This window comes from Thunnus maccoyii, chromosome 2 (genome assembly GCF_910596095.1).
Source record: "Thunnus maccoyii chromosome 2, fThuMac1.1, whole genome shotgun sequence".
NCBI classification, from domain to species: Eukaryota; Metazoa; Chordata; class Actinopteri; order Scombriformes; family Scombridae; genus Thunnus; species Thunnus maccoyii.
This window is the reverse complement of record NC_056534.1, coordinates 25,473,275-25,483,811: the sequence shown is the minus strand read 5'-3', so window position 1 is coordinate 25,483,811 and position 10,537 is coordinate 25,473,275. Positions and strand designations below refer to the sequence as shown.

The 10,537-nt window shown below is 42.5% G+C and overlaps 1 protein-coding gene across 6 annotated transcripts in view; it reads right to left on the bottom strand.

The window, feature by feature from the left end:
* Positions 1-2,743: 2,743 nt before the first annotated feature.
* The window catches only part of LOC121882025 (DNA-binding protein Ikaros-like), a 32,239-nt gene continuing 24,445 nt past the window's right edge, over positions 2,744-10,537 (bottom strand). For 4 of the 6 annotated variants that reach the window (XM_042389929.1, XM_042389936.1, XM_042389973.1 and 1 more), the window contains 5 exons: positions 8,302-8,712; positions 6,819-6,986; positions 6,289-6,405; positions 5,318-5,431; positions 2,744-3,901 (listed from right to left, as the gene is read on the bottom strand). In XM_042389929.1, the coding sequence (XP_042245863.1) occupies positions 3,267-3,901; positions 5,318-5,431; positions 6,289-6,405; positions 6,819-6,986; positions 8,302-8,712 (1,445 nt within the window). In that variant the 3' untranslated portion in view covers positions 2,744-3,266. The remainder of the gene's footprint in view (positions 3,902-5,317; positions 5,432-6,288; positions 6,406-6,818; positions 6,987-8,301; positions 8,713-10,537) is intronic. The other 2 variants (XM_042389956.1, XM_042389964.1) reach the window with 2 other exon arrangements.

Below are 10,537 nucleotides of genomic sequence, written 5' to 3'. Positions count from 1 at the left end.
CTCCCCGTCCCCATAGAGCCGATGCAGTGCGCATGCTCAGACCTACTCCTCTGGGTCGTAATAAGTCACAGCAAAGGTAGCAAGTTATTGTTATTTTCAACATGAACCCTCTCTGTCAACGCGTGTTTTCAGATTCTAACATTATTTTGTATTATTTTATTATCCATGTGAGAAAACTGCACCCGTATACCCCTCTTCTGATGAACTATTTTTTTAAATTTAGATGAATAAACATGTGTATCAATCAGTCAAAACCGCTGGCTGCGCTGTTACTCTATCAATTTTGTTTCAACAGCGCCATCTTCAGGATTTCCACAGAACAACCGGGCAACAATTACAAGCTGTTTCACCATCCAGTGTCCGGGTCAGAAATAAAAAACATCCACAGTGGTGGATGATACACCTGTGTTGATATTACTGCCATAATAATTCAGTTTGCTTGATTCTGATTTATTTTTTTATTTGATTATCTACAAGCAATCAACAACATATATATGTCTTTATTAGTAGACCAATTTCTCTTTTCTTTCAGCCACAAAAATAAAGAGCAAACAGACATGAAATTCCAGTTTGTCAGTGAACCCAGTTCCTCAGTATCAAGGTTTCATGCTTCAAAAACAAACTTAATTTGATTCCTCGGTCACTTTTAAGGCCAGTGTACAGTGTGTCGTCATTACAGTTAAAATACAATAGCATGGATTTCATTTTGATTTTGGGCTGTCAAGTTGACTCCTATAATTCAGTCAGCAGATGTCACCAGAAGCCTCTCATTTGGACTGGACTTGCGTCATTGTTGCTTTATGACTCCTGTCTCGACTGGCTGAGTAAACTCTGTCTGGCAGGCCAGTTTTATGGTGGAAATGGGACTACACACACACACACACACACACACACACACACACACACACACACACACACACACACACACACACACACACACACACACACACACACACACACACACAGTTTAGGCAGAAAGCAGGGCTTTCAAAACTCAATTCCCATTTTTGTTTTCTTACATGTTTATTCTTATGTTCAGAGATTATATTTTGTATGGCGTCTTTTTTCCTTATCCTGCTAGATTACCTGAAACTACTCTAATATCAACTGCAACCTTAAATTTCTGCATACAAACAAACAACTTTATCAAGCTACTCAGAAGAAAAATACCCTGAAGTCAGCCTCTTATAATTGGAAAAAGAGAAGCAGTGTGGTTGTACTTTTGAAATGGATGACTGGGCTTTTTAATCTGACATATGGACATGAGGCTGTGATGACAGTTTGCTTCACAAGTGTCACTTCTCTTCAAACGCAAAGAGAGAGAAAAAGGGAACTGGCACTGATGGAGAGGACAGATAGTGTGGTGGCAGCTGGATGAAGCTAACACCCTGTTCTAGTCTGAAGGCACCAAGGCGTGACCAAGTCCCTGCACTGAGATGTGGGTGAACTGCCTCCACATTCACATGCACGCACAGTCCAATGCAACAACACATTAACTTAGTGACTAATGCTAGTCAGAGTCTGTGTAATGTATTTGCCAAAACCCCCCTGATACAATCTGAATAGACAGATTTAGCTGTCAGTGCCCCAAGACAGTGGAGCTTCCCAAACCTGGTCATTTTAAAAATTTCCGGTCAAAAGTTCCCATATGCAGATAAGTTACCATATATTGAGTCTTACAGACTGAAGTAATTTTACTGTCCATTATGTGGGTGAAGTGAAACAGAAGTGGGAAGAATGAACTATTGATTAAAAGCGTCCTTACACAGTGTTTGTGCACTGGAGGCTAAAAGTTTCTACATCACACTTGTGTAAGTTAAATATTGGACCAGGATCGGCTCCAAACTAGTTGTGATGTCACAAATCAAACTTGTAGGCTAACCTCCTTAAAATCTGATTTTCAATAAGCACAGAGAAACTCTCCACTTTCAGCAGCTGAATGTGAAAACAGCCTTCTAGTGTCAAACTCTGCGCATACATCATTCTACAAAGTGAAGTTCAAACATCCAACTGTGTGAGCGATACTGCACACCGAAAAACATCTCGAGACTAATTCACCGTCGTGCAGTACCAAGTTTCCACCAGCAGATGGATGCTGGTGTGAAGAGACTTGCGATCCTCTAACATTCATCTCCTCAGCATCCGGGAAAGACACAGTGATGCCTCAATCCTATGATGAAATTAGGAAACAGTCTCCTAACCAAGACAAGTGCCATTCGACATTTCCGCCCTCATGTGATCATTTTCTGAACATACCAATTCTCAGATACTGCAGGGGCACAGGTACACATTCTCTTTGTTCCTGATTTAACATTTAACATTGACAATACAGCCTTAACTTGATGTCAGAGAATTCTTATGATGTTCAGCAACACCATATATTTAATTTAGACCTACCTCAAAATCCATTTATATCCCCATAACCTCAGTGCTAGAGATTAGAAATAGATTTGTAAGTCCTATTTCTACTTTTGTACTATGTGACAAAAACATCTCTGCAAAACTGTGCCATTTCTAACTCGCGGGAGCACTAAATGAATGTAATATTCAGGAGTGAGAAACCAACACATGGTGCAGAGCGAAGTGATGTCCTTTGAAGCCGTGAACTGCACTCTCAAAACCACAGCCTACAAGGAGACATGTGACCTTCTAGATAATAGGATTTTTTTTCTGTAGTCTTGAATTGGCAAGTCTTTTTCAGAGAAGCAAAACCTCTCTCAACAAGGTGCAGATCTACAGTAGGTGTGATAAAGAAAAAAAAGGGTTTGCTTTTATTTTTTACACCTTTACAAAGATAACAATAAAACATTTACAGCAGATAGCAATTCACTCATATTTGCTACTTTGTTGAACATTTGAATGTAGTTCTGTATGATATAAACAGTGGCTACAACGAAGAACATTAAGTAAAAATTTATGTATGAATAGGAAGTAGAATTACTCCCGCATAAACACTTTACAGACCATCTTTTCAGATGAGTACAGTATGACTAAGAACACTCTGAAACCCGTCACACTCCTTTAACGTCTCTCTCTCTCTCTCACACACACACACACACGCACACACACATGCACACACATACACTCGAACACAGACACAAGACAGAGAGAGAGATAGCTGCTACTTCATGCTTTCATTTCTGATACTACTAGCTACTTATATGAGTAAATCTGTGTGTGTGCTCATACAGTGTTATCTGTATGAGCAGGTGTGTGTGTGTGTATGTGTGTTTGTATAAGCATGTAAATGTCTGCATGAATGAAAGCTACTTCAGTTCTAGGCGGTGCTCGCCACGGGCTATATGTGAGGAGAACTCGTAACGGTCCCGACTGCGGTGGCCGCACACGTTGCATTCGAGTGGGTCGCGGAAGCCGTGGCATCCCATGTGGATGGTGAACATAACATAGTCTAGAAAGATCACCCTGCAGTGGCCGCAGGGATACACCGCCCCGGGCAGCCCTCCGGCCTCTCCGTCGGCCCGCACCACCCGCAAAGCCTCCAGAGGGGACAAAGGGATGGGCTGGGCGTGTGGGTGAGGGACACCGTTCTGGTGGTTCAGCCCCCCCAGCAGGTGCCCTAAGCTGTACATGATGGGCTGGGAGATCTGGGAGCCGTCAGTGTGGAATGAGTCCATGCCGAGGGGTGGTTGGGCGGTATGAGGGAGGCCCAGGAGTGGCATGCCCATCTTGTGGCCGTTAGTGAGGCCCATGGGGCTGATGTCGTTGCGGCTTAACGGGATGGGGTAGGGCCTGTGGGAGGGAGCCGGGTCGCTGTCTGTGAGCATCGATTGTTGTTGATGGTGGGAGTCGGGGCCTGGGGAACTCGGCAGAGGGTCCTTGACGTCAGTTCGGGGAACCAGCTCCCTGTTAAAGCTCAAGTCCAGGCAGACACCGTTGTCGCCTAGACCAGCAACACGAGAAGAAAGAGCACTCAAGACTCCGCAGGAGGAGGTATCATATACTTCATCTAAGAGCATGACCAGAGAAATACAACAGACAGCAAGCAGCAGTTAAAGCAGTTATTGCTTACAGATGGAAAAAGATCTAACAGTAATCCTGACAGGACTCTAAGGGGTCCTCACTTTGGTGTTGAGTGGAGGCAAAGGAGAAAAATGTGTAGCCCCAGGCAACAAAAAGGAAAACCTCCATAGCAACACTGGGGAACGCCAGGTTCACAGGACAAAAGAGACTTTAAAGCATCTAGCATCCTGAGCCAGCAGTTGAGCTTGGAGGCATGAGAGGACAGAGGGCTGAGAGGAAGCAGACGACGCAGACGAAGGCCTCTAGTGCAGCTGCACCACAGAAGTATAGACATAGAAGCACCTGCTCACGTTTCTCGCCTCCCGCCTGTTCTCTCTCTCTGCGGTTGCAGACATTACTTCTCTTTTCCCCCTGTGGTTGTCATATTGAAAGATCTCACTTCATTTGTCAACCTGATAGAGAGACGTAGGAGGTTTTTTTTGCCAATACACCCTCGTTTTGCGAGCAGCTTGAGGCTTGATTGTGAAACTACAACCCAATGTTAGTTAGACTTAACCAGAAAGGTGAAAGCCAACTATTGAAAATCGTTGTGTGTGTGTGTTAACGCCCATAAAGTTTGGGAAATTGCTGTACCAAGACAGCCATTTACTGAAACTCATATCTTTTGATCATTTATCACTCAGGCAAATACGCTGAGTTTGAATGAAATTACACAAAGTGAATAATTAAACCGAGAGGTTTCAAGAGCATGTTACCCTTTTTAACATGTATCCATTTATTCACGCATGTATGGTTACCAATACCCACCTATGACATAGTTCTTGCTGAGAATTTAGGGCAGTGGAGAACACTCTGTGAGGTGTGCAGGTATGAGGCAGGTGCTCTGCCCTCAATTCCTTTTTGGCAAGAGATGGAGGCCCACAAAGACAAACAGACAGACAAACAAACAAGTAGCTCAGACAGACAACTTCACATACTGTACAAAACATGAATTCTGTCATCTAAAGTAGCATAAATGCACAGCAGAAAGCACAAAAAAACAGAGCAGCATATAGCTGTAGCAGCTCTGAAGTTTCACATTTAAAAAGTCAGTAAACAAGTGGACAGTATTAAAATTAAGATATAAGGGTAAAATAGCAAATATTAAGTAAATAAACATATCAATCAAACTAAAAAATGCAGACATTCACATTTTTTGTTTCAATCTAAATGAATGAAAAACAAATTTGAAATGAATGCTATAAGCTCCTTTAATATTAAAACACAACTCTCTGTTTGAAGTCAGTGTCTCTGCTCAACTCCTACATGTCTGTGTTGTGAGTTACGCTGCTCTTACCGGTGAACTTCTGTGGCATTGAACTCTTCCGTTTGGCTACATTGCTGGCGAGCCTGTCGAGCAGCAGAGCACGCTCAGTGCCCATCGGAGTCCTGGATGTGTGGCCGTCCTCTGCTTGAGAGCAAGAAAGTGAGAGTAAAAGGAGTTGAGGCACAGGAGGAAATGAAAACTACAATCAAGCTTTCCACTGAGCTGCGACTGTCCACCTGTCAATGTCTTTGAGTTTATAAAGTGAGGCAAAAAAAAAAAAAAAAAAAAAAAAAAAAAAAATCTTGCAAAACACCCTAGCTGCTCAGAAAAGTCGCACTGGGAGGAACGAGATATTAATTTGAGATCAGAAGCTCCTTTGACCTCACTTCCTGGTACTTTTTTACTTCACCAGTGCAGGAGAGGAGACCACAGGATGAGGATGTACTTCCTCACCACTACGGCACTATCAGGCGTAAACTTACGACATTTGGTGACCACAGAAGCATAGCATTGTGTGTGTTGCAACTGTGCAACTGTCCTGTCAGTAAAGGCATTTTTGGGGGGAGGTTACAGACATAGAGGGTTATGTTTGTATGTGTGTGCTGGGTGGCTGGGCTGAAACATTTGCCCTACATAACTCTCTTCCCCTTTGCTGCTATAGACATGAAAAGCGGTCTTCACAGCGCTGTGCCGCCACACCACAGCAGCCATAACCTATTTAGCTCTAATGATGGGGTAACAGCCATAAGCTCATTAATTTAATGAGGCTATAAAAACAGGATCTGTAAGCAATAACAGCTTTAGTTGTAAGCCTGCTGTGTATGTACAAATGTGTTTATGTAGACTGTGCAGTGGTCTGATTACATTAACAGCTACATGTGCATGTGTGAAGTGTGTGTGTGTCTGCAAAGAATACAAGTTGGGAGTTTCGATGATGTTTTGATGAAGTGAGTGTCAGAACGTGGTGGTGAGACACGTTGAGTGTTGCGATGCCTGCTCACCTCTTTCAGCAGGACCTTTGCTCTGAATGTACACATGGCACCTCTCTCTGTGCTCTTCGAGGGAGCTGCGCTGCTTGTAGCTGCGACTGCAGTGGTTGCACTTGAAGGGCTTCTCTACTGTGAGCAGGAGTGTCAGTTAAACATTAACACATGAAACATCCATTTGACAACACTTAAACAGCGCAATGAGTATTATCTCTTTAAGTACATGGTTTCATACAAAACTGATGATCTGCAGAATGTCTGCAGGTGAAACACGTGAACTGACAGTGAATGAGTAAGTTTCCAGAGGTGAATGAGTAAGATGTCATATGTGATGTGTGTAACCGAATGAGTGCATGGCAGGGTGTTACTGGAAGAACCATGCAGGCTCAGCAGACCTCATGTGTGCAGGCTTAAAAAGAAGTGAGAAAACAACCTGAAGGAGTGAGAAACCAACCAACACGATACTGTACACCGGTGCATATTATATCAGTGCACATCAGCCTCACGTGTGAGTGATTGAGAGTGTGTATGTGGCTGGCTGGTACCAGAATGTGTGCGCAGGTGCCCGCTCAGAGCGTCACGCCGACGGCAGGCGTAGCTGCACATGGGGCATTTGAAAGGCTTCTCCCCGGAGTGCAGTTTGATGTGGCGAAGCAGGTTTCCCTTCTGGGTAAAGGAGGCCCCGCATTGACTGCAATGGAATGGCCTCTCACCTGAATGAGACAAAAACACATGAGCACCATGGAAAACAGTCCTGTGCATTTCACATTTCAACATATTTACTTCTTAACTCTTTGATGACACAACAGTTCACTCATTGTAAGTCACATAATGTGGTGTTCACAACAATTCTGTGATAGCTCCTATGTTGATATTTTAAAAAAATAAACTTTTTTTTATCATATACTTTAATTATCAACCCCTTTTTTGTTCCTTGTATTACAATGATTTGCAGAAAACACCATCTTTGAAAAGGGAACAAGGCGACATCCACTTTGACTGTCAGAAACCTAGAAACAATGTTTTCACGGCTCAAACCACACAAACACCCAGAATATTGTGTAGTAGACTTCCCATGTTGAAAATACAGCCTCATTAGTTCCATCTGAAGGCGGCATTATTCTGCTATTCAGCTTTACTCATCTTTACTCATTTTAGTTGTAAAACATACATTGACGTTACAACTTTGTGTCACGCAAAATTGTAACGTCAATGTACGTTTTACAACTCAAATCAATAACCTCGTTCTCTTAAATTCAATATGACTGATCTTTGAAAATAAGTCATGATGCAATCACATTGAATCCAGCGACGTAAAGGCACCATGGATTACAACAGGGAGCGTGGCAGCTTTAATATCTTAATTTCTTATAATCAAAAATGATCAATATACCACTTCTGTGTTTTTAGTCATACTGAAGAATTATGGAAGAAATGATATGCTACATATAAGAGCAGAACTCTGACCTTAATTCTTTACAGGGTTTGTAGATTTCATTTTTTGTTTAATATGTGTGCTAATACAGCAATGACAAATGTGTATGTGGATAGAGAATAAGCTGACCACAACAGAAAACTTATATGTGTACTATGAGTGTTCAGGTTGAGGATTCTTTTTCCGTACTGTAGCTCTACTAATGCTCCTAAGTTGTATACTTTAAACCTTGATGAACCATATAAATAAGGGAGTTACTGCATGAATTGCACAATTCAGGGCATGATAAAGACCGTAGATGTACTATGTGTTGCCTTATGTGTCACTGTGGTCAAATCACTAAGTTATTGCATGTGCTTTACATATGAATAACAATAGGAGGGTATTTCACAATCTCTTGCTGTTTCTGTAGCACTGGTTAGGACACATGCGTCATGTCTGATGCAGAATCTTGCATTCCTAATCGTAGTTAGTCGACTCAACATTTTGAACTAGCCAATACAAGACACTATCTCCTAATGCTATCAACAGTGTGATGATTGCACAACTGTTGTATTTGAGGTCAGGTGTTTGGGTTGTGTTCCTGTGCTTACCCGTGTGGCTACGTTTGTGCACCAACAGTACGTTGATGCTGACGCAGGAAAGGCCACAGATGTCACAGTTGAGCTTGCCTGTTGCCTGGATGCGGGGGGCCACAGCTCCAGGCACGTAGGCCCCTTCTGTCGTTGCTGCTGTGTGGGCGTCTGTCAGGGTGGCACTGTCGTAGCGTGAATAGTCTACAAGCGACAGGTCCTGCGGCTCGCTCAGAGTATCTCCCTCTTCATCCCCCTCCCCATCCCTCTCCTCATCATCGTCCCCCTCTGTCCTCTCTTCATCAAATCCTTCCTCCATCCCGTCCTCGCTGGCCCCCTCTGCTTCCTCTTTTGGTACAATCTCGCTTTCTTTTTCAGTCTTGGAGTACTGCTCATTATCGTCCATCTCTTCAGCCTCGGTCTTTATTGCACCTAAGCAAGGAGGAAGCAAGAGACAAGCAAAGGATATATTTGGAAGGACATTTGCTCTACACAGACATGAAGTGACTGAATCATGTGACAATAAAACAAAGATATTGAGTGATGTATAGCACATATACAAAAGTTGATATTTCTTTTTCTCACTTCCAAGTAAGGTGCTAAATAAGCTTGATGAGACCCCACTCCAACAAGAATGTGAAACACTGACATCTTCACTTCTACATTTGTATTTATAGTTGTTAGTTTGATATCAGTACTAGCACGTCTCCAAAGTGTGGGTAGCTTTATTTGGGCCGATGTATAGTGTCACAAAAAGATTCAGAAGATGTGTGCTTGAGATAAGGGGAAGGCATTTCCTCTGAATACACAGAAACTAGAACCAGGGCAGGAGAGAGACGCAGCAGGCGCCTCACGACAACAACACCAATTCCTCATCTGCTTTTAAAAAGAGATTTCACATTGATTATATATTGCATGTGTCACAGATGCTGAAAACAGACAAAGTTCTTCCATCGGCCTGCAGCACTCAACAACGTGCAAGTTTTCCCTGTTTTTTTTTCTTTTATACTTACCATATGCTCAGCCACAAGTCTTAACTTCAAGTCAAGTCAAGTTCTACCTATCATAGAACAAAGTTCCATACCATACAGGATCTGTTCACACATATGCATACGTCTCATCACCACAACATGCAAGAGTCCTGAGGCTTGGTTTGCAGGACCTCTCACCTAGCCTCTTACTAAGTGTCAACCAACCCCCCGTACACTCAGTTCCATCCAGAAACCACACTGTGGTCTTGGCGGTGACTGGTGATGAGCTGAAGAGCAGCGCCTTGTATTGTGGAAAGCGCTCAGAGGTGCTATGGAAACTTTGCACACACAGAGCTCCGAGAGGCCCGATATAGAGTCCAGGGTCTAAGAGCAGTCAACCGCAGGCTATGCATCAGACGCAGAGCAGGGCTTTAGGAAGTGCACCCGGTGGGGCAGATGGGTGGCAGTCAGAAATAAATAGGAGAGCTGTCTGTAACACCATGTTCTTTTTTCTAAGCGACATATGGAGCACTGAGGTCGAAAGTCTGATAAAAACATTTTGAGACTCAAATTATTATGAGTGAAACAAGCTAATCACAGTTCAAATCTTCCTGCTTTGTGTGAGGGTACACTGCAGAGTTTATATAAGGCAATGTCATCATATCAATGATGTTAGAATATCTAATTATGGTCCTGCTTTAGATTACAGCCTGCAATGTACAGCATAATTACTCCAGAGTTACAGTGTAATCTTTTGTACTAATGGTGCACCAGTGCAGTATGTACCAATACATATATATAGGTACAGCAGAACAAGATGTGAAGTTATGCAATAAGGGGGTAACAATTTATGTAAATGCTCATATCATTTTAGCTACCAGAATCAGAGGTAGATTAAATTCATCAGGCTTGATCTCTGCCTGAGACAGATCTCCCTGTTAAAGCTTTATATTGTCATCAAAATCATATTTAATTGAAAAGACAATATTTGTGACAAACAATACTGGCATGCTCAAAGATGATTCTGCCTCCACCTTTACCACAAGTGAGGTGAATAGAATTTAATTTGTGGTGCTCACAGCATTAGAATTAAATTAAAAGCATGTACTTTTGCATGCACAGCATTATCCTTTTCCAGAATCAGTGCCTAGTATTACCTTTTTTCTATAACTTCACATCTTGTTCCCCTGTACCTACACACACACACATATATATATAGGTACACACTGTACTGGTACACTATTAGTAATTACGCTGTGGGCTGTAAAAAATGTAAGTGTTACCCA